At 43.2% G+C, this 24,339-nt stretch overlaps 1 protein-coding gene across 8 annotated transcripts in view; it reads right to left on the bottom strand.

Moving 5' to 3' along the window:
* Positions 1-24,339, bottom strand: part of CACNA1D (calcium voltage-gated channel subunit alpha1 D) — a 461,268-nt gene that overhangs the window by 130,021 nt on the left and 306,908 nt on the right. For 6 of the 8 annotated variants that reach the window (XM_032290211.1, XM_032290213.1, XM_032290212.1 and 3 more), the window contains exons 5-8: positions 18,860-19,002; positions 13,790-13,942; positions 13,071-13,267; positions 5,376-5,479 (exon numbers count right to left, since the gene is read on the bottom strand). In XM_032290211.1, the coding sequence (XP_032146102.1) occupies positions 5,376-5,479; positions 13,071-13,267; positions 13,790-13,942; positions 18,860-19,002 (597 nt within the window). Of the gene's footprint in view, positions 1-5,375; positions 5,480-6,055; positions 6,160-13,070; positions 13,268-13,789; positions 13,943-18,859; positions 19,003-24,339 lie in introns of all 8 variants that reach the window. The other 2 variants (XM_032290214.1, XM_032290216.1) reach the window with 1 other exon arrangement.

Genomic DNA, 24,339 nt, shown 5'->3' with positions numbered 1-24,339 from the left:
TTAGGCAGTTTTGCTCTTGTCACCAAGGCTGGAGTGCAATGGTGCAGTCTTGGCTCACTGCAAACTCTGCCTCCGAGGTTCAAGTGATTCTCCTGCCTCAGCCTCCCAAGTAACTGGAATTACAGACATGAGCACAGCCGGCTAATTTTTGTATTTTAGACTAGACAACGTTTCACCATGTTGGTCAGACTGGTCTCAAACTCCTGATCTCAGGTGGTCCACCTGCCTCGCCTCCCAAAGTGCTAGGATTACAGGTGTGAACCACTGTGCCCAGCCAAATGAGAAAAAAATCTAATCTTAGTCATGAAAAATGTATAAGAATGCTTATTCCCAGAGGGTATGTCTCTACTTAGAAAATATTCACGAGTGATACAACCACTATCTACTGGTGTGTTTTGCCTCTTGAGCCACCATTCAAGTAGAAGAAATCAGAGATTGTCTGCCTATTATTAGTACGAATTTAAATGGATGGAACCCGATTCCATCATGTAAAATTCCGGTAGAGTCAGTCCACAGCCCACCAGCACCGGGACCACCTTCCCTCTTGACACTCCCCATCCCATCCATCTTTGTCTTAGGAAACCAAAGCTTCCTAAAAGCAGCCAGGCCTGAGTCTTTGCCTAGGCCCTGGTATTCGATTAGCCAGAATAGGGTGTAGAGGGCTAGATTAACAAAGATAAACTAGTTTAAAAATCACCTTTGGTTTTCCATAATGCTTCACTTCATCCACGTTCCCTTAAACTTCTAAAGTTAAGATAAATAGGCCTAAAGTAATACAAAATTGGATTGCTTTAAAATGATACCTGTGATCTGGTAGGATCTGGAACTTACTGGAACACCAAGAACACAAATTAATTTGTATGATTTTGAATTTACAGTCCTGGGCTGGGTCAATTTTATGTCATAAGAGCGGGTTTAATAACAGCATTTATTGCCTAACAACATACAAGATCTACTTCACAAACTATTTCAAATACTTTTCGTAAGATGTTACCAAAACCAAAGGTTTGAATTCATGAGCGAATTACAAATGATTTTAATCTATTCTTTAAAGCAAGCCCAGGAGGTGGTTTATATAGTAATATCCTTTAGTCAGCAGTGGGATATGCCATTATATATACAATAAAACATTTTAAAAATATAACTTGGGCTTTTCACTAACACAGACCTATCATGGCCAACTATTATTAATTAATTGGAAAAGACTGAATTGATTACTTTTCTTGCATCAAAGCCAGGAAGAGATGCACACTTCCTAAAATACCATAATTTCAGTGGGCCAAGCACTCTATATTCTTCAGCTCACTGAATCCTCACTGAACTTCACGAAGTTGGTACTGTGATGAACTCCATTTCACAGATGAGGAAAGTAAGGCTCAAAGAGGTAAGTAATTTGCCTTAAATCTCACAAATGTAAAAGGTAGAACAAACATTCAACACCTGGTTGTCTGATTCTAAAGCTGGTGTGCTTAACCACTATGTAACAGAAAAGCCATTCCCCTCAAAAAAAGCCATTCCTCTTATGCAAAAAAATTGTCAAATATAACTTTAACAACAATGATTTAGACCTGCATAATACTTTACAGCAGACACAGTGCTTCCATATCCTCCACAGCCAGCTCTTGGGTGACACCGAGTACAACGTCGATGCATGTGTAAAGCATGGCCACCTGCTGGGAAATCCAGAAAATGCTACACTCCAGAATTTCCAAAAGTAACCCTGCACTGTTCCCACCTAACCCAGTGAGGGGAGCTGGGGAGATCCATGGATTTAAGATAAGGATATGTTAAATGAGAAAAACCTTTATGTATTTTTAGAAGCACTTCTACAGTCATTAGCTGATTGAAAAGCACCCTGTGTGGGAGACAGCAAGACAGGATATCCCTGATATCCTGAGGGACAAAGGGGCTGAGGCTCAGGGCAACTCAGTAAAGTCCCAGCATGAGTATGGGACTCTGGCAGGACAGAAGCCAAGTCTTCCAGCCCTCTTCCTCGCGGTTGGAGACACATCTTGGGAGTCTAGGGAGTCCCTCATCTTGCAAGCTCAGACACCCCTACCACAGGGATAGCTGGTGGCAGGTCGGTGCTCAAATGGAGGAGGAGACAGGGTCAACCAGCTCACCGCCCATGACCTCCATCCCCCGTCCCCCGGGAATCCAGCATGATTCTAAAGATGAAAACCTCAAAAGGGATAGAGTTCAATGAACAACGAACAATCTGAAAAGGGAAAAATCACCAAGTTTCTAAAAGCCACATGTAATCTGTCTAAATTGCAGACTTACAGAAGACATTCCTTCCAATTCTTGGTCATGATGGGAGCAAATCCTCAATGACAACTGAAGGTTAAATTGCAACATTAGTTATAGACATTCTCAGCCCCTCCCACAGAGCACGTGACCAGAGATGGAAGTGTTCATCTATGTCCATGCGTGGCCGCACGGGGTTTACAGTTCATAAACTTCACACTTACCTTGAGGGATAAAGGCTCTGTTAGAAAACCAAAGACTTTCCCAGAGCATCAGTGTTAGAATACTTTATAAATAGATAAACACCAAATCCAATGTACAGATTAAAGTCTGTTCAAGAATACAATAGGATGGCATGGCCACACAAAAGAAAGAGCCAAGGAGCAGAAACAGACACAGGTATTTCCAAATGGCTGACAGACTTGAAGACACACAGCACCATCTAACATTTCCTCATGAGAAGGCAATCACATGGTCTCAACCCGCATTTCTAAAATGAGGGTGTTTTAATTAAGTGCTTAGGGGATTACATTTGTGTTGATCTGACAGTCCCTCGGGGGCTATGCAACATACATTGTCTTCCTCTCAACCTTCTGGTTTTGTGGTACCTCTAGCGTTCCCTTAAAAAATGATGAAGAATCTGAAGGCTAAAATTTTTATAAAAATTAATTTGCTTTAACAACAACAAAAATACAAGTGGGAAAGTAAGAGGAAAGTAGCAGGCAGAGAGGGAAGGCAGTGGTTGGGGGAGCTGGAGACGTGCCAGCCCGTCAATCTCCCGGAGAGATGCCTCCTCATCTTTCTACGGCAGCTCACAGAGCCCCTGGGTCTACACCTCCACTGAACATTTGCCATTCTGCATGGCTTCAAAATGGGCTACCCCACGAGAAAATGAATGCTTAAGCACAAGGCCGCTGTCTGCATCTGGGACATCTTGGCAACCCTGGTCTCTGGCCCAGAGCCGGGCACGCTACAGCATCTCAGGAAATACTGGCCAAGTCAGGCACACGGCTGAGCGGCTGTGCTTTGCAGACATGGTTCTGCCTATACCCAAACCAGCCCTACCGGAGGCCTTCAGGGGGAGTAGAGAGGAGGTAATGTGCAGCCCCTAGGGGTCTGAGCACAGCATGCACTGACAGAATGGCTGGGAAGTCTCAGGTTTTCTTTTAACAGTGTCATTTGCAGTCTCCTTCATAAGGGATCTAAGTTTTGTTTTGATGAAAAAAAATTTTTTTTTAAAAATTATTTTCCCCCAAAATATATTTTAGTAAACTGGCTGTTCCATGAAGGACTGTTCCTTTTTTTAATCCTCCAGCTTTGGGTACCTCCCACGGAGTTGCAGGTTTAACCCCCATTTGTGATAGTGGGAAGCCCCTCCTCCCATCTTTTTCTCTTTTCTTTTTTTAAGCACCTCACGATCTGGCTCCTGCCTCTGCTTCATCATGCCTGCTGGGGCAATGGCTCCTGCCTGGGGAAGCTAAGAGATAAGGCATGTCACTGGCACTGTTAAAATCAGTGGTTTCCATGGCCTCCGTCAGTTTAGTTGGGTTTAGGAGACATGAGGCGCCAAGGAATTCACAACAGGATTGCTGTTAACCTTGTATAGGGCGCTCCTGTGGCAAAATCAAATGCTATGTTACTTCTCCAGGAATAGATACCACTCTCACGTGCCCAACCCTGGTCTAAGGCCACTGAGGTTCACTAGGAGAAAGACACTTCTCAGGTTGAGGTGGAAGAGCCTGGGGCTTGACGAGCCACTCATCTGTAGGAGGCAGCTCAGGCAGGGGAGGGTTATGCGGCCCCAACCCAGGCCCAGCCCCCACCCCTCTCTCTGGCAGGGGGCACTGGCCCATGCCATCTCTACAAAGGGACTTTCTGTGACAGTGTGCGTCCCTGGTGTGGAACTGACTTCATTCAATCCAGGGCTGGTCTGGGGGAAGATACAGAAAGGAAGCCGAGATGGGTAACTGCGCTCTGCTTTCTGCCCTGGAAAAAGCAGTGTTTCCAAAAATGCGATTAAAGCCTTTTCACTAACTCAGCGTACATGAAGACATCACTTCCATGAGATACAGCCTTGGAAAGAGCAAGATAAAGTGAGTGAGGAGGAGATAAACTCACTGGGAAACAAATCCATCAACACGGCTTCCTGAGGGTGTCTGGGCGCAGTGCAGTGACAGAGGCTCCTCTGGGAGATGTGGGGTATCTTGCCTGCCCCCCACCACCCAGCAATGGCTGCACACAGGAGCTGATTATAAGAGTGCCAGACAGCCCCCAACTCCCTTCTCTGCAGCACCCCACCTTCCGGGGGTGTCTGAGAGGCGCTGCGGATGCACGGTTGCCCACAAGGGTTCTGGGATGGCATCTCCAGCTACGGCAAGGCACAGCCCGCAGAGTCCCCTTTCCAGGCCAGTCTCTGCTGCACCCTCTTTATGGAGAGTCAATCCATACAGAGGAAGTGATAAACAAGTAAACTTCAAAAATGGCGACTGAATGATGAGGTCTATGTAAGGTCGTGGGAAATGTGTGCACAGTAGTCGGTCATCACTCTGCATTGAGACAGGTTCTGTAAGTTACAGCTAAAACTGAATCACAGGGACAGTTCTCACAGTGACAGCACTAGAAAACCAAGCTAATAAAGAATCCCAATCTGAGGAAGTAAGACTTTGAAACTGTACAGTATTTATGTGCTCGAGTCTTATTTCTCCTTCACAGTAAAATATAAAACTCCCCTGGAAGTATTTATAATGCACTATGGAGACCTAAAGGGGCCAGGTTATGTACTAATAGACACAACCCGTCAAATGACAAAAGCCCCTTTCCTGGGGGAGACCAAGGCTGGGATTCCTTTAACTCCCTTGTAATCCACCTTTACACGTTCACATACTAACACGACTGGCTTTAGGGAAACGTTTTCATTAAATTAACAGCGTTTGGCAAACATCGGAAACACGGAATCTCACAGACAGATACAAGCAGAGAGAATCACAGTTCAATCCAAAAGCAACACACTGAGGGGACATCAGAGTCCAAACACATGCAGAGAAGCTGTCAGGGAGCAGCTGGGAGACACGCAGAGTCGCCTCACACGTGACAGCGGGAGAAGGTGCAACACGGATCCAACTGCTTACCCACTAAGGACACCAAGAACCAGGTTAAGGACGAAAAATGAGCCAAGGATGATCAGACTAACAAAATACACCCAAGGCCATTCCCATCCTATCGCATCATTTACCTGCAAAATGTAAGGAGATCAGTTATCAGTTATCCATTTACTAAAGAGCAGAGCCCCAGTTGCAGCTGCCAGGCCCTCAGTGCTTTGCTGAAGGTTAGTGCTCCTAGGACAGGGACTGGGCCTAGGTCCTTCCTTTTATTGTCTGCAAATAAGGGCAGGCTCAGTTGCTGAAATCTACAAATGGGGCCTACCAACAGCCGACCCAATCCGGCTGATATTGCTACTGTTTTATAACAATTAATCTGCATTATATTTGGATCCAGACCAATAAAGCAATTATAAATGCATCTCATTTTAGAACAGACAAAAAGGGCAAGCAATGGAAATTGTTTAAATCTCAAGCAACAATGCTGATTAATTTCTGGTCAATAATCGTTCTATAGCTCTCTTTCATGAAGCCTGGTGAGGTTCCAGGAAACAGCTTGATTTGGGAAGCCTCAGCAGAGAAGAAAGCATCTCAGAGGACACATAAAATGTCTGGCAACCCCTCCTGACGGCCCTCATCCAGCAAAGCCTGTGTGGTCTTGGCAACTGTCCTCAGGACTCTGCTTTCAAGATGAAAGAGGTGTAGCTTACCCGCTCAATACACCAAGTACAAGATTTAGTACGAAAAATGACCCAAAGATGACGAGACTGACAAAATACACCCAGGGCAATTCAAATCCCATAGCATCATTCATCTGCAAGAAATAAGATGGTCTCATAGGAGTGAGTTAATAAGATAATTTAATAAGGAGAGAGGGTCACATTAGAGATAGCATTCTATACATTTAAGTAAACATTCACTTAGATTCAAATCAGAAACAACAGTTGCCAAATCAGAGACAACAGCAGCCAACACACATTCATCACATATTCCCAGTACACATACACAAGCATCCATACACACATACACACACACACACACACACACACACACACACACACACACACACACACTCCTCATCAAGGCTTTCAGGCCAAATAATAGCAGATTTTGGCCCCAGTAAGGCAAATCAGCTGGGATTTGGCTTTTTCTCACAGGAAATTGTCTTGGTAAGTGATTTTCATAAAAGGTCTTGGTAGAGGACAAAACTAGTGCTTAGCTAGAACCTATTTTCTATGCTGCCCAAGATTTTAGTACTTTGTGTTTAAAATGTGTGATGGTGGAAAAGTCTTCATTATAGAAACAAACTTGCACCATTTGATTGTATAAACTCTTTTTTAAAAACTTCTAAAATAGCCTTCTACTGAAAACCAATCTACCCAAGGAAACCAAACCCACCTTAGATCTGAATTATCTGCAACCTGTGAGTGCAAACACAGCAAAATGAATGCCAAAAAAAAATTTTTTCAAGGTCAACTAGGTGACCCATAGAGGTGCTTTGGGGAATGGGCTTTTTCTTAGCTGCACCCACAGAAAGGAGAGGCAGCCCTTATTCTTCACACATAGCTTTGATCTAGATGACCTCCTTGGGAGACTGGCTCCAGCTGTGAGCTGACTGGGTTTAGAGGTGAAAGGATGTGGCCAGAGGAACCCCATTCTCCTACTCCTGGATGAGCTCATGCTGCACATTCAATCTATCTGGCACACTCTGCCAAGGGAGGCTTGGTGGTGAGCAGCTTTCATGCTGGAGCAAACAGGTGCTTCAAGGGTCACAGCTGGATGGAACTTTCCAGAAGCACAGGTCAGTGTTAAATTCAGCAAACACCTTTCCCAGGAAGGAGGTGTTAAGGACCAATTGGGAGAATGAATGGCCCAAGGTATGACCCTGCCAAAACACCGAGAATCTTCAGCCAATAAAAATTACATATAGTCTGGATAGAGCCATCAGTCTTGCCTTGCAGGTGCAAGCCCTTAGGGTGTTACGCATGTGCCTTCCTGCACATTATCTGGCTCCACATTTTAGCTTTACAGCATGAGGCTCATGCATTTCATAATGTGTGCCTCATGCAGAAGCCAAACAGGGAAAGTGAACATTAAAAAAAATTATCTAACATCTGTTGCTGAAGTCTAGGGAGAGGGCATTAAATCCCTTATGAAACACCTGTTTGGCCACATGAAAACTGATGTGCTTAATAGAACTCATATCAGTCTGCACATCTTACATTGGCAATTAGAGTAATGAATGAGCCTGGGCTGTGGCTGCAATTGTTGATCTAATTAAGTTGGGTAAACTAATTTCAGCAGGAAGGCAAAGGGTAATTCATCCAGAGCAACTATACCACTAAACTTACTGAAAACCCCATATAGGAAGAAGAAACTGGGTGTCTGGCGTGGTGGCCTGTGCCTGGCCTGGGTCGGCACCTGTGACAGAGCCCCATCGGGGCTTGTTTCCCTCTGGATTGGAACAGAGGTGCATGCAGCAGGGGAGAGGGTGCTCAGCAGGGTGAGAGGAGGATGGACAGGTCCAGGGCTCTTATCAGGAAACCTCACTCTTCTACGACCCTGGCAACCATCAGCTGCTGAGCCATCTGCTTCACCAACCCTCCCTCAGGCCTCAGTCTGGTATTCCAGAGAATGGCTCTAGTAACAGCTGTCTTCTCCACTTGGAAGGGTAAATTTTCTTTTAAAAAATTTAAAACTCTTTTAATTTCTTGGGAGATGTTCATTTGATTCACATTTGCTCAATTCAGAAGTATCAAATGATAGCTGAGGACTGGGGGGAAAGGCCAGAGTTGAATTTGGTCCCCCAGAGATCCCAAATCTCTAAGTCAGAAGGTGGAGCAAGAGAGACAAACTTCAGATCTGAGAGCCAGTCTTGCTCCCAGTGAACCCTCCACTTTTCAGAGCCAAGCATTTCTTAGATCTTACCATAATCAGAACTTGCAAGCTGTTCTCAAAAATACCCACATGAAAACAGAGACTGCTTGGGATTTTGTCTATATGGTCTTTATCAACAATGAAGAACCTGGCTTCCACTGAAGCACTTCAATTTAAATTAATTTTTAAAAAACTTATATCAAAGTCATCAAGGGGTATCATCTGGTGCCTAGGAAATAATTTTCTTTCTAGCTTCAGTTTTCCTTCTTTTAAAAGGCTGAAATAGGCCAGGTGCAGTTGTTCACACCTGTAATCCCAGCACTTTGGGAGGCCAAGGCAGGTGGATCACCTGAGGTTGGGAGTTCAAGACCAGTCTGGCCAACAGGCCAGGCACAGGCCACCACACCAGATATCCGGTTTCTTCTTCATATATGGGTTTTTCAGTAAGTTTAGTGGTATAGTTTCTCTGGATGAATTACCCTCTGCCTTTCTGCTGAAATTAGTTTATCCAACTTAATAGTAAAACCCTTGGCTGACTCAGTAGTGAAAGCCATCTCTACTAAAAATACAAAAATTAGCCAGGCATGATAGTAGGCACCTGTAATCCCAGCTACTTGGGAGGCTGAGGCACAGGAATCGCTTGAACCTTGAAGTGAAGGTTGCAGTGAGCGGAGATCATGCCACTGCACTCCAGCCTGGGCGACAGAGCGAGACTCCATCTCAAAAAAATAAAAGGCTGAAATGCATATTCACATCTCAAATTATAGACCAACCCAAGTCTGTTTTTCTAGCTGTTGAAAACACTTCCAGAAACTTGGTATACTTGTTTCAACTCCCCAAAGCACGCAATAAGAGAAAGTTAAGCCCTCGGCTGGTTACTGAGAAATTTCCTAGGTGCCCTGATTGAAAGAGATTGTCAGCTTGACCATTAGTACTTCCCGTGAAGGTCTGACAGCCAGCACCTCCGGAGGAATGTGCATTAAGAAAAGACCTTGGTGCTAAGGCAAGACACCAGATATTATTTATCTGGACAGCTGTCTCCTGAAACCAATACTATTTATTTCCTACACTGAAAAACAATTTCTTTGAAATGAAGGGAAAAAATAATTTCCTCTAAATTGAAGGGAAAAAGTAAATCATGTAAGTCTAATTCTGCATCTTGAGAGGTTCCATGACCTACTCAAGGTCACACAACCAGCCTAAACACTCTTTCCCTTCCCTATACCCTACTGCCTCTGTCAGCAACAAATGCTCACACGTGGGTCAAACGACAGCTCAATTATATTTATGGAACTCACTTTATCAAAGAACTCGACCCTAGGTTTCTTTCCACCAGAACTTAATGATCCCACTTCCCACACATCCAAACAGTCCTCTCCTAAGTGTGCCTTTCTACACATTCGACCCACCTGTATGTCCCCTCTCAGGACCCTGCCAGACATTTTCCAAACAGCAGTGAGAAGCAAGGCATAAATGAGCTTGAGAACGCTGGCTGAATATAAACTTGACTAGATGCAAAACAATGCTCTGCAAAGACTGTCCACCATATGCAAACGCCTAAAGGATTCAGAAGTGTGCCTGCAGTCAATATTTAAAATCTAATCTCTTTTTATCTCCCAAGATGTTCCCTTTATGCCCTAGTTATGGATAAAAATAGATATTCAAACATGGCCCATCTATACTAATGAGGCAAAATGCCTGGGTACACTTGAAGGATGATGGCCATCACTTGTGTTTACTGAGTGCCTGCTTGGTGCCAGGCACTGTGCTGGGCAGGGATGTACTGCTGTGTATCACAGCAGTGTGGCTTCCAGCTGACTGTGGTCCATGAAATATTAGGAAGCCTTGGTTCCTTGGCCCCTGCCTATCTCTATGATGAGCTAATAAATGCAATCAACAGGTAATTAAAAGCAATCCTGATGTGTTTCAGAGAGTAAGATCTTAGAGAACAGTCGGGAAGACATTACTTAGCTGCCCCCTGGTGTTCTGGAAGGATTCATAAACTTCTGACCACTGGAAGAATGCCAAGGAAAGAGTGCTGGGTTCTAGTCTAGACCCGGGGGGTCCCCACTGCATGATCTGGAGGCCAAATCCAGCTTCCTGTCTACTTTTATATGGCCTCAAGCCAAAAATGATTTTTACAGTTTGAAATAGTTAGTGGGGGGTAAAAATCAAAAGCAAAATATTTCATGACACAGAAAAGTCACACAAAATTTTAATTTTAGGGTTCACAAATGAAGTCTGATTAGAATAAAGCCACATCCATTTGCTTAGGTACTGCCTATGGCTGCTTCCTAGCTACAATGGCAGGGCTGAATCGTTACTGAGGTGACCAAATGTGGCCTGCAAGGCCAAATAGATTTTCTATTTGGCCCCTTATAAAAAGGTCTGCAGACCCCTGTTCTAGATCAAGGACCATAACCATCTGCTATAGAACCCAGGGAACATTCCATGGTCTCTACGCCACTGTCTCCATCTTCAAGATTGCAGGTCTTCTATAAAGGGATACAGACTGGGATAAAGTTTATGAATGACTTGAGATCCTCCATCGGAATAAAGATGCTGTGGAATTCATGGAGACTGCAATTATACTGTCGAATTATTAGCCATGTTGATTGCCATATTAATAATGAAAATAATAATTATATCATCCTAGGTGATATTTAAACCCTCTCAGGAAAGTAAGTGGAAACTTTTGTCTCTGGGAGCCTGAAGTTCCCTCTCCTTTAATCATGTACTACCAGATTTTACACTTGCTTGGCAGCAGGAAAATTGTGAGAATCAATGTGCAGGAATATAACATAAAGTATAAAATTGTTCATTAGTCAAGGCATGTTGGATCAGCAGTTGGCAATTCACCATGTCAGTAGAGAGGAAAACAAAGCTGAGAGGAGTCACAGATTTTGATTTTTTAAAAATCAAAATGTTGTTTTCTCTCCTGCTTGCAGGGGAAATACCAGAGTTTCGGCTATTTTGATGATGCTTTTTCTATTTATTAGAAATTTCAAGGGAAGACTGTAATTGAGACCTCAACTAATATGACTAGGAGTTGCAATTTAGGAAATAGTGAAAATGAATGCTTCACCTAACCTGAGGGCCCTCTTGCATACACGAGCCATGCCCCTGGCTCAGCCAATATCATCTCCCTCCTCCTTCCTCTTCATGAAAAGACGTTGTTTTATGAATATAAATAACAGATGTGCATACTCACACAGACACACACACACACACATGCACAGACACACACACTCACACTCCCATGACAACCAGAAAAAAGAAAGGTAAGTAGGAAAAACAAGATATAACATGTTGGTGATGCTTAAACCTCATCAAGCTAGACTCACTTCGGGGACTAAAGATAAAAATATACCTTCTTTGTCTAATATTGAATATATAGGGACATCTACAATCCTGCGAGCTGGTAAAGGGAAGCAAAAACCTATTTATAACCATTATATGTTACATTCTCTGAAGTTAGGTAGTAACAGGAAATCCTGAAAAGTATCTAAAATTTAGAAACTGTCAGAAGCTACTGCTCAATGTACAGGCCTTCTACCGAGAAGCTGCTGATTTCAGAAGTACTTTATTACTAATTTCCTTTTAACAACTCATGATTGGAATCCTGGTTACTCCCCTTTGGACTTGGATTTAGGCTCAAAATCTACATGTTAGCTGTCTTTACCAGCAACTCTTATACCATGAAAAACAATTTCTAGAACTTCTGTGAGCTTTATTTACATTCTAAGGAACAAACTCAGCCCTGGGAAATGGCTTTTAAAATACTATAGCACTTATTTTTATACAGCAAATCTTTCTGGCCCTATCAGGAACAAGAGGAATCAGGCCCTCTCCTTGAAAGAATGTTAGTTTTCATGGCAGGCTGGATGGGTCCAGCAGCCCTGGAAGTCTATATGCCATTCCTACCCTTTCTGCCAGAGTTCTGTAGCTTCAAATAGAAAGGAAGACGCTAAGGGTTTATGCTGGGCTGATTTATGGTAATACTAAGATAAGAATGGAAAATATTATCATGGCAGAAACTCATGCTGGGTTTAAGGTTGTACTGAGTTATGGAAAGTACAAAAGGGATCCAATTTACATTCCCTTTCTTCCCTTTAGGATCTAGTAGAGAAACTGCCTTGATGTATAAATGATTAACTTTAGCCTGTGGAGGTCCAGGAGCCTCATCACCTAGAAAGTGACCCTTTGGCTCTCTTAAGAGTTGAATTGGGGCCAGGCGCCATGGCTCATGCCTGTAATCCCAGCGCTTTGGGAGGCTGAGGCGGGTGGATCATAAGGTCAAGAGATTGAGACCATCCTGGCCACAATGGTGAAACCCCGTCTCTACTAAAAATACAAAAATTAGCTGGGCATGGTGGCGTGCACCTGTAATCCCAGCTACTCAGGAGGCTGAGGCAGGAGAGTCGCTTGAATCTGGGAGGCGGAGGTTGCAGTAAGCTGAGATCACATGCCACTGAACTCCAGCCTGATGACAGAGTGAGACCCCCTCTCAAAAAAAAAAAAAAAAGAATTGAATCAGGATAGCCCTGTCTTCCTGGAGTTCCTCCAAAGAGGACCACTGGGCACCCTTGGCACCAGGTCTTCAGGCAGCACTGGGGAGTAGAAGACTAAAGCCAGAAGCCAACATCGTGCAGCAGCTTCCTGCAACTGAAACTAAGGCCCTTGGGGAACAGGGTGATGAGGCCTGCTGGTAAAGAAAGCATCTGCTTCCCTTCCCAAATAACTGACTTTGGGGTTTCTTTTCCAGCCAACTCTCCAATGGCTTTTGCTGACAAAACCCACTTATCCAAGGAAAGGACACTCCATAAACTCTCTCCCCAGGGTGCTTACCCAGTAGAGCACGTCTGTCCAGCCCTCCATGGTGATGCACTGAAACACAGTGAGCATGGCAAAGGCAAAGTTATCAAAGTTGGTGATGCCTCCGTTTGGGCCAACCCAGCCACTCCTACATTCCGTGCCATTGGCAGTACACTGGCGTCCATTCCCTGAGAACGCACATGGAGCTGGGTCCTCTTCAGCTACGATATCTGCAAACGCACAAACAGGCTGCACCACTCAGGACAGAAACATCAGGAAATCCAGGCCATTGGAAGGTGAGAACCCTTGCCAGAGCCTGGGACACTCGACCGCCCCATCTGTGATGCCTCAGGATCCTACTTGTCCTTCAAGGTTCCCTTCACGTGCTCCCTCCTTAGTGGAACCTGCCATTTCTGCTCTTCCAGTCCATGGCTCTTTTCCTCTGCACCCACGCTGGCTGCACCCTCCTTAGGCTTAGACGGCACAATGCTGTGGGTGTGCCTCGCGTTTTCGCTTTGGAGGTCTCTCGTTTTGTTTGCTAGTACACATTACACAGGAAATTGGGGTGGAAAGGGGGACTGAATTCTCATCTATTCTGAACATAATTCACCTGAGAACTAACTCAGTAAGTGTACCGGTATATTGGGCATTTTTTTTTCTATTTTGTTTTAGATTTTCCCCAACCACAAAAGTTGCTTTGGGGAAACCCAAAAGTTTTTAAAGTTAAGTTAGCTACCATTTTCATTACTCACCTGAGTCAGCAAAAAAACATGTTTTGTGCATTTTTCCAATAAAAAGTTCCAATCCTATAATAGCATAGATTATGATTACAAATAATACCAAAAGGGCTATGTGAAGGAGGGGAACCATGGCTTTTATAATGGAGTTCAGGACAACTTGTAAACCTAGGAAAAACAAAGAAATAAGTTTGTGAGCCAGGAAGACACTCCAATAAATCATATATATAATTCCCAATCATGCTTCCTTTATTCAGAACACAGAGTAATAAAATTCAAAGAGGTATATCAAAGCTTTTCATTAATATGAAGCCTGGATGTGAGATAGACTGACAAGGAACTTTAAAGATCATCTAATCCAACTCCCCCACTAGACACAGGGAGAAGGAAGGTCTAGGGAGGTGACTGCCCAGGGCTGAAGCCCACCATTCATTCATGCATTTCTCCATCCATCTGGCAAAAGCCCCTGAACATCTACCATGTGGAAATCGGGTTTCATGCTTCGGGGCAATATGAAGATGGTTTATGTAAAATGTCTCCCCTCAGAAAATTACATTCTAGGAGACACAGAATTAAACACAAATAATCTACTCTGGGGTAGCACATAGATGCTATATAAATAATATCCAACAGTTAAAATTAAGAGGGATGAAAGGGGTGAAGAAGGGGCCTTGAGGCAGTTTCCCTCTAGGCATGCCCAGGAGGCTGGGTGGATTTCCACAGGGGGGTATGGGAGAGAGTCGACTTCAGGAAAGAAGAACAGAATACCACAAGCACAAAGGTGAGTAGCACAGTGCGGGCTTGAGGGTGGCGAGTCTTGAGGGGTGGTTATATAGTGGAAAAGAAAATCAGGAAAGAGAAGTAGATTGCAGCCAGGGTTCTGGGTTTTGAATCCGGGTTAGGGAGCCAGACTTCAGACCACTGGCAAAAGGCAGCTGCTTTAGAAAGAGGAACAGGACAGCAGCAGGCCAGACACAGAGAGGTGGTTCAAGAGTGCTGGGGTAGGGGAGGGTGAAGATCAGGATGAGGCCAGAACTCAGCAACTGAGTCGGAATGAGAGGAAGGTACCTATGGAGCATACCAGTTATTTGAGCCAGGGTCTTGAGGCAAATCCCAGTGTCCGGAACAAAACTAAACATTAAAAGGGAAGTTCTCCAGGAATGGGGGAGGTGGGAGGGGCAGGGAGAGGGGTGAGAGTGACTTGAGCCTTGTTAAGTTTGATGTTGGTATTATATAACATTAAGGTAGATGTGTCTCAAGACATGTCCTGTCTTGAGAGACAAGAACATGAGAAATGATTATTTCTGGCCGGCCACCATGGCTCACACCTGTAATCCCAGCACTTTGGGAGGCCAAGGCAGGTAGATGACCTGAGGTCAGGAGTTCAAGACCAGCCTGGCCAACATGGTAAAACACCGTCCCTACTAGAAATACAAAAAATTAGTCAGGTGTGGTGGTGGGCAACTATAGTCCAGCTACTCAGGAGGCTGAGGTGGGAGAGTCGCTTGAACCTGGGAGACAGAGGTTGCAACTCCAGCCTAGGTGACAGAACGAGAGTTCCCCTCCAAAAAAAAAAAAAAAAAAAAAAAAAAGAGAGAGAAATGATAATTTACTACATTTAAAACTTTTGCTGCCATGGAGGTCTAAAATCCTCAGACTCAGACCCATTCATTTCAATGGCAAAAACTGCAATTACTTTTACACCAACCTAATAGAAGCTACCCATGGAGTCATACTCAGTACCACAGTGTGGGTAAGGCTGTCAGCCAAGGGAGAGAAAAACAGGTCATGAAAAGAAGGATGGAGGTGGCACTCAGGATTAGGTTTGGGTGTGAGGGAGCAAGAGACTAAGGGAGAAGGTGCAGGAACCCAGAACCTGCCCTAGACACCAGGCCTCCTGACGCCACGCTGGCATCCCACGTCCTGCTCACTGGCCCGCAACCTCAGCACCATGGTGCTGCTCACTCTTTTCCTCCCTACCTGCTCTTTCCCTGTCCTTCCCTGTTGTTTCTACACCTTCAAACTTCCCCTTTTCTGCTATCACCTTACTTTCCCAACACATATTCAGGAAAGAAAGGATGCAAGAAGCTGAGATGCTTACATCAGAAACCAGAATACAGCAAGCAAAGAGAAGATGCAGCAATCACGATAGACGTTTACCATGAGAGGAGCAGCACAGGAGGAAGCAGGGGAGAGGATGGTGAGGGAAGAGCAGTAAGGATTTCGGACTGAGAAGACTCTGCCTTGCTGTGACCTCTATTACAACTAAAACCTGGGTGCTACACCTTTGGATATGTAAATGCTATTTTTTTTTCAAAAATGATCAGTTAGGACAATTTTCAATATTTCTACCTCCTGTAAGGAACACATGGAAGGGAAAAGACGACACCTGTTCTGATCCCAGTGGACAGGTTTCTATTGTGGTTTTGATTTTCTTAAGACGCCAACAGGCCATCCAAAATCATCCCCCAGCAGTTAGCTCTTCTAAATTCCATGGCAGTAAGCTTCATGAAATTTTTTTACGTTTAGAGTAACTATTGTATTTCAGATTGGTCCCATTTATGAGATGATAAAGTTGTATGTGGCTGTGAACATGTATACTTTATTGCATTCAGCTCCTTTGTACAATTCAACACATATGGTAGATCTCAGTGGAACTCATGGGACTCTAGCCAAGGAGGCAGAAATGGGAAGAAGACTGGGTCAGGAATGTGGAGATCGTGGGTCTCGTTCTGTCTTAGGGCTACTCATTAGCTGTGAGAACTTACACAAGTCACTAACTCTAACAGGCCCCAGTTTCCTCGTCTAAAAGATACAGGTAGACCAGATGATCTTTAGGATTTTTTTCCCACTCTGATGGTCTTGAACTTTGATAAACATTTCCCTGTCCAACAAGGAAGGACGAGGAAAGACAAGGTAAGACGTTAAAGGGTGAGCAGCACAGTAGTGCTGAGGCCGCAGGGCAGTGGAGAGGACATGGGACACCGATGCAGGGGTCAGGAGGCCTGGTCTCCCAGGGCACATTCTGGGTTCCTGCCCATTCTTCCTCAGTCTCTTAATATGGGTGGTTAAGAACTCCGCAAATGTCTGATTTGCCACCTTGTGAAATAAATCTCCCTTTCACTCACTCAATAAATATATATTTCCATACACACGTGCACACAAAATTATGTCTTACAGAACAGTCAGGATTCTCTTTAGCAGGGACTAAAGAATTCCTATGTAAGTGTAACCAGTCAAACATTCCTGGACATTTTTCACAACTTCGGGCACTAGGGAAGAAATCAGAAGGCCGCAGTTGCCAACCACCACTAGAAACAGCATGTCCCACAACCTCTGATCCCTTCCTTCAAAAGCCTATTTGAGTTTGATGAGACTGAGACATTCCCCACCTGGGTGGTTAATAAGCTCAAAAGTCCTCATACAAGACTCAGACCCACATTTTTCCTTGCTGACCTGGGGGAGAGTTAAATACAAATCTAGCCAATTTCAAACAGTGATGTTTGTTGGAGAAAGGAAGAAATACAATTTAAAACTAATTCTCAAGAATATCTGGGAGCACTGCACTAGTTGACTAGTAAAAACCTCATTAGCCAAGGAAGCAGACACAATGCTACGTGAGTTCTTGGATTTTTTGCTGGCCAGAGGCTCACACACGCACACACACAGGCACATACGCACGCACACACACACAGCTACAGCCCCCAAAGTCTTCACGCAACACATACCATGGACAGGCTGACCTGTTATTTTCTCTTTGGGGGGAAAAAGCTGTCATGGGTACTTTGAAATTAGATTAAGCTATAACAACTAAATCTGGAAGAACATGTTTGCTCACTGAAGTTCTCATTTAATCATGTTACACTTAAGAGAGCCAGTCATTTCCTAGGTATTTCTATTTTTCTCAATTGATTCCACACAGTTCTGTGGTTTTGACTTGTGCTGATCTTTTTCAATGAAAATAAATGAACCATCTGGAAAAACAAGTACACATAAAACACCACTTCCTACATTTAAAAATGTTAAATTTGGAAGTTTTTTTTTCCAGAGGATTTTTGGTCATTCTAAGTGCCAACAAGCTTAATAAAATTTCAAGAACTTCTGGAGAGGCAAAAAATGTGATCTGTGTTCTTCCGATGGTTTTATGAGTTGTGAAAAACAGGCACACCCTGCAATCCCATATCCTGGCTTAGAGGCACCAGCCCTCAGAAAGGTGTTAGGACTTCCACTCACTGAAGTCCCCAACACAGGAGTACTACCGGGGCAGAGCCCAGTAAGGCAACCCCAAATGCCTTCTGGAAGGATAAGAGGCTGCCGCTCTTGGCTAGGGCACAGACAGGGCATCTCTTCCAACTCGGGTATGATTTAACCTGGCCTGGGGCCTGGCAATGAGTGGTATGGTAGGGCCCAGTGGCTAGAACCCTCTCACCCACTCACTGAGAGCTTCTGTGCTCCATGCATCCTGCGAGAGGCTCTCCCTCCATTATCTCATTCAGTTCTTACAATGGCCTTCAAGGCAGGTACTCCTGTGCCCTGTATCCAGCTATGGCAGCTGAAGCATTCACCCCTCCCCCCAGAGCTGGGTAGCATAGTTCCTGATAGGAGAGGAGCTAATCAGAGTTTCCAGGAGTCCAGCCTCCTGGGGCTCCCCACTTGGAAAAAAAAGGCAGGCGGCCGAGTCCTCCAATACCCTCATCCACAAAACCCACCACTTTCAGAGAAGCAGGCCTGGAAGTGGAGAGGCCGACAACAGCATGTTGTCAAAGAAGAAAAATAGACCAGAATTAAAGGCCTGAACCCAAGTCTCACCCCACCGCCTCGTCTTTCTGCAAGAGAAGATTATCTCCTCCACAAAATCAGGACGACAATAACTGCCACCTGTCCCCCTCTCGGGGCTGTCACGGGGATCCAACATGACAGTGTAAGCCAAAGTGTCCTGTCAAGTGTGAAGGAGGCCGTGGTCGTCCGCTGACCCCTGGCTGGCACAGAGCAACTCACCTTGGAGCACCAGTCAGTGATTCTGAGACCCACCCAGAAGATAAAAACCACCACACTCCTGAGCTCTAGGAAACAGTAAGTGCTTACTGGGCACTCCTGACACTAGTCGAAGTGGTCGCAACACTCGAAAGGCACGGAGGGCTTTGACATCAAAGCCTCCAGATTTGCCGCTAGAGTGGTTCCCGCCTTCTGTTTCTTTGGTTAATTGTTCCAAAATTACACTAAACAATCTGAAAGAAGAAGAGAGAAAGAAACGTTAGAGTCTGTCACCCCAGGGAAGCAAAACAGGATGATCATCGCAGTTATTTTTGAACAAGGGCTAATTCCGTATGGCTGCCACTTCAATAAAAGGAAGGCAAAGACAAGAACTGGGCTGTGGAGCTGGAATACGAACGACCCCATCTCCAAAATGACTGGGACAGGGATTAATCTCATCTGTTTTCATTGCAAGGGAACAGCAGAGAGCAAGTCTGTCCCCAAAGAAGAGGGGAGTCCCTGGGAACCCAATGATGACAAGTGGAACTGCTGCCAACTAAAATGATGACAGTAATCTTGGTGGTTACCATTTATGAGCACTCGCTATGTGCTAGGCACTGCACATACATGGTCACATTAATTCACACATGTTATGCAGCAGGAATTATAAACATCATGTTACACATGAGAAAACAAACGATGTAAAAAAGTAGCTTGCCCAGGGTGACACGACTAGCAGCAACACATGTCAACACAGGCACGTTGACCCCACTAGGATGTAGGTTCTATAAGAGCAAGGAGTTTTAGCCTGTTCTAGTCTAGTGCCTATTACAGTTTCTGACACATAGGAAGTGCTCCAGAAAAAGCTGACGAATCAATGAATGACTTCAAAGTCTCACATCTTAACAGGTTATACATAGTCAATGCAGTCACTAACACACACACCCAGCCTTCACCCTCATAGGGATATTTGGAGAAGGATGTAAATCACAGATACTAAGGAGCTGTGCAAAGGCTAAAGGCAGTTAAGGTAAGTTATTAATATCATCATTCTCTCTTTTGAAATGTGAATAACGTTATACCTGGCAGCCATGATAAATTTTTTCCTAGTCTCAGAAGGTTCGGATAAAACTATTTTCAGGCAATCTGCTCATTTAACAGTTTTGCTCTTTTAAATAAATATGCTTTGAAACTATTACTCGTTTTTCAGAGTAAGCATAAAATTTGTCCATTTCAAACAGCATCAACTCTGGCCAATCAGATTGTGAGAATGACTGGCCCAGCAACAAAGAAAAGGTTTCCAAAGTTTAATGAGCAGACAAAGCAGAAACTCTGCCCCGACTGGCATGCCTCTGGACTGCCAAGACACTGAGTCCATAAAACACAGGGTGGTCTGATTGCAGCCCTGATTGGGTATAGTTGTATAGTTCTGGGGCATTTATAGATCAGCCCTTTGTTTTAATAACACTACAGCAATTAGCAATGACCCCATCCAGGAGGGAAAACAAGCCTGGTCTTTACCTTTACAAAGCTTCAAATGGTAAGCTCTCCCTAGTTATGACTGGGAAAATAGATGAAATTTATGACATGTTTCTCTCTCTTTAGTGTAGTTTTTGAAAACTTTATCATAAATCCCAGAAGCAAGGCGAAAGTGAAAAGTCTCTCCTCCAAAACAAATTCATAGCTTCACAAAAACAAAGAAAAAGAAAGAAAACTACAAACTCTCCTGTAATGTGCGAGCCACAGGAATTTTTATCCCAAAGGATTAGGAAAGTAATTTACACAGGTAGTGACTTAAGGCTGCTTTCAAGCATCTGTGTTTTGCAACATATACTTCATGATCCCTTTATTCCTTGTTCTTCAGCAATGTCCTTGAAAACAGGTGGAAAATGTCTCTCTCTTGTTACCAAAGAGCCCAAGTCAGAGAGAGAAGCAGGCTGTGTTTCCAGACAGTGTGGGCCTGCAAGGAGCGGAGGCTGGTCTCCATTCCTAAGAGTTATGAGATATTAGAAAAGTCCCTCTCCTTCTCTGGGCCTCAGTTCTCCTCTCTATAAAATGACAAAACTGGAATAAATGACTCAGACAATGACCTTTCCACTCTAACATTCTGTGATTCTGTTCCCCTCACCACTACGCCCCTCAAAAAAAAGTGCCATGGGCCTGAAGAGGTTAAGGACAGAATGAGAAAGAACTGACTCTTGATTGTTATTAAAAGTTTACCCTAGCCGGGCATGGTGGCTCACGCCTGTAATCCCAGCACTTTGGGAGGCTGAGGTGGGTGGATCACGAAATCAGGAGATCAAGACTATCCTGGCTAACATGGAGAAACCCTATCTCTACTAAAAATACAAAAAAATTAGCCAGGCGGGGTGGCGGGTGCCTGTAATCTCAACTACTCAGGAGGCTGAGGCAGGAGAATCATTTGAACTCAGGAAGCTGAGGTTGTGATGAGCCGAGATCTCGCCACTACACTCCAGCCTGAATGACAGAGTGAGACTCTGTCCCCTGCCCCCCGCAAAAAAAGTTAACCCCAAGGCAGAAGAAAAGAGACAAGGAGCTATCTGAACTGACTAATGGCAGAAGCACCAGAATGAGGAGTCATGTTCTTTAAAAAGGCTTAAGTCATAGAGCCTTAGTGCTTGGAATATATCTTTATTGAAAGTTTAGAGGCATGGGATAAAAGTTGGCTTAGATCAAACTTTTCTCTAAAGGAATAACTTTAGCTCTGGCAGACACACTGAGTCCTCTTGTGGTCACATTAACAGTTAACATTTTAGAAGTTACTTTCTTAAATATCAATTACTTTCTTAATGTCTCGGTTATTGGGAATCTTGACAAAAGCAATAGGTCACTGTTGACTTGGAATGGAAAATCCATTGGATTGAGATACAGACTGCAATTGGAAACTTTAGTGAGTAGGAATTTAATTCAAATGAAGACATCGTAATTCTTTTATTTTTTAAAACCTTTCTTCCACTGTTTGACTCCGATTTTGTGCATATTTTGATAAAAACATAATCTGACGTTCTGAGGTTTTTCTAAGAAGAGTCCAGTTCTACTTTAGTTTCCTGTATGGTTTTTCTTTTGCTTTTTAAATCACTTTATATTGCAATTTAATTGATATATAATACTCATTTAAAGTGTACGATGGGTTTTGAAAAATGCATAAGCCTAAGTAACAAACACCATGATCACAATGGAGAAGGTTTCCAACATGTCAGATGATTCTCTTGTGCCCCTCTGCATGCACAGCCTTGTGCAGAGCTTCCCCTGAAGCTCAGCCTTGAGTATCCAGTGACTGTTTATCGTTACAGGTTTTTTTCTTTTTCTAGAACCCGTATAAATGGAATCGCATAGCATGTTCTCCTGGTTGATCTTCTTTTTCTCACCATGATGTTTTTGACATTCATCCATGTTGTTCTCTCTCATCAGCAGTTCCTTTCTTTTTATTGTTCTGTAATATCCCATTATATAAATATACCACAATGAGTTTATCCATTTACCTGTTGAGGGACATATAAGTTGTTTCTAGTTTTTCTCTATTATGAATAAAGTCTTTTGGTAGACATGTGTTTTCATTTACCTTGGATAAATACCTAAGAGTAGAACTGGTAATACAGTCATATGGTAAGTCTACGTTTAGCACTGTAAGAAATGGGCACACTTTTTCCAAAGTGATTATACCATTTTCCATTTCTACAAGTGGTATATGAGAGTTCCAGTTGTTCCATATTTTGGTTAACACTTGCCATTTTCAGTCTTTTTACATTTAGTAATACTAGTGGGTATCCAGTACCATCACTGTAGTTTTGATTTGCGTTTCTCTAATTACTAACAATGTTGAGCATCTTTTCAGGTGCTTGTTGACTATTCACATATCTTCTTTTGTGAAGATCTGTTCAAATATTTTACCTATTTGTTTACTGGGTTGTCTTCCTACTATTGGGTTGTAAGAGTTCTTTATATATTCTGAATACAAGTCTTTTGTCAGATGTATGTTCTGTGAATATCTTTCCCAATCTGTGCCTTGCTTTTTCATTGTCTTCACACTGTCTTTTGAAGAAAAGTTTTAAATTTTGATGAAGTCAACATTTTCAATTACTCTTTCAAGACTGGAGCTTTTGGTGTCCTAAGACATCTCTGCCTACACTGAAGTCATAAAGATTTATCCAATATTTTCTACTAGAAATTTCATAGTTTTATACTGTCCAAGGAAGTCAGAGATGACACAAACAAATGGAAAAACATACCACACTCACAAATAAGACTCAGTATCATTTAATTGGCCATACTGCCCAAAGCAATATACAGACTGAATGCTATTCCTATCAAACTACCAGTGACATTCTTCAGGTAACTAGGAAAAAAAGTATTTTAAAATTCATATGGAACAAAAAAAGAGCCTGGATGGCCAAGATAATCCTATCCTAAGCAAAAACAACAAAGCTGGAAGTGTCACACTACCTGAATGCGAATTATACTACAGGGCTGCAGTAACTAAAACAGCATGGTGCTTGTACAAAAACAGACACATAGACTAAGGGAACAGAGTAGAGAGCCCAGAAATAAGGCCGCATACCTACAACCACCTGATCTTTGACAAAGGTGACAAAAACAAATGGGGAAAGGACTCCCTATTCAATAAACCATGCTGGGATAACTGGCAAGCCATATGGACAAGATTGAAACTGGACCTCTTTCTTATACCATATACAAAAATCAACTCAAAATGCAGTAAAGGCTTAAATGTAAAACCGAAAACTATAAAAACCCTGGGAGACAACCTAGACAATACCATTCTGGACATAGGAATGGGCAAGGATTTCATGACAAAGATGCCCAAAGCAATCACAGCAAAAGCAAAATCTGACAAATTGGATCTAATTAAACTTAAGAGCTTCTGCACAGCAAAACAAACAGGGTAAAGAGACAACCTACAGAATAAAAAAAAAAAAAATTTGCAAACTATGCATCTGACAAAGGTCTAATATCTAACATTTGTAAGGAACTCAAATTCACAAGAAAGAAAGAAAAATCCCATTAAAAAGTCAGCAAAAGACACAGAGATACTATTCAAAAGACATACATGTGGGCAACGAGCAGATGAAAAAAAGCTCCATATTACTGATCTAAGAGAAGTGCAAATCAAAACCACAATGAGGATACCATTTCACACCAGTTAAAATGGCTACTATTAAAAAGCCAAAAAATAACAGATGCTGGCGAGGCTGCAGAGAAAAGGAAATGCTTATACGCTGTTGGTGGGAGTATAAATTCGTTCAGCCATTGTGGCAAGCAGTGTGACAATTCCTCAGAGAGCTAACAACTATATTTGTGTATTTTGAAGTTCTGTTATTAGGTATATACACATTTAGGATTGTTGCATCCTCCTGATGAAATAATTATCATTATAAAATGTCTCTTTTTATCCCTGATAATATTTCTTGCTCTGAAGTCTACTTTGTTGGATATTAACATAACCACGTAAGCTTTCTTTTGATCAGTTTTTGCATTATATATCTTTTTCTGTCCTTTCACTTTCAAAGTATTTGTGTCTATATTTAAAGTAGGTTTTCTGTCGACACGATAGA

The sequence above is a fragment of the Sapajus apella genome, unplaced genomic scaffold (assembly GCF_009761245.1).
Source record: "Sapajus apella isolate SASKATOON/1434 unplaced genomic scaffold, GSC_monkey_1.0 scaffold23, whole genome shotgun sequence".
Lineage (NCBI taxonomy): Eukaryota > Metazoa > Chordata > Mammalia > Primates > Cebidae > Sapajus > Sapajus apella.
This window is presented reverse-complemented; position numbering and strand designations above follow the sequence as displayed.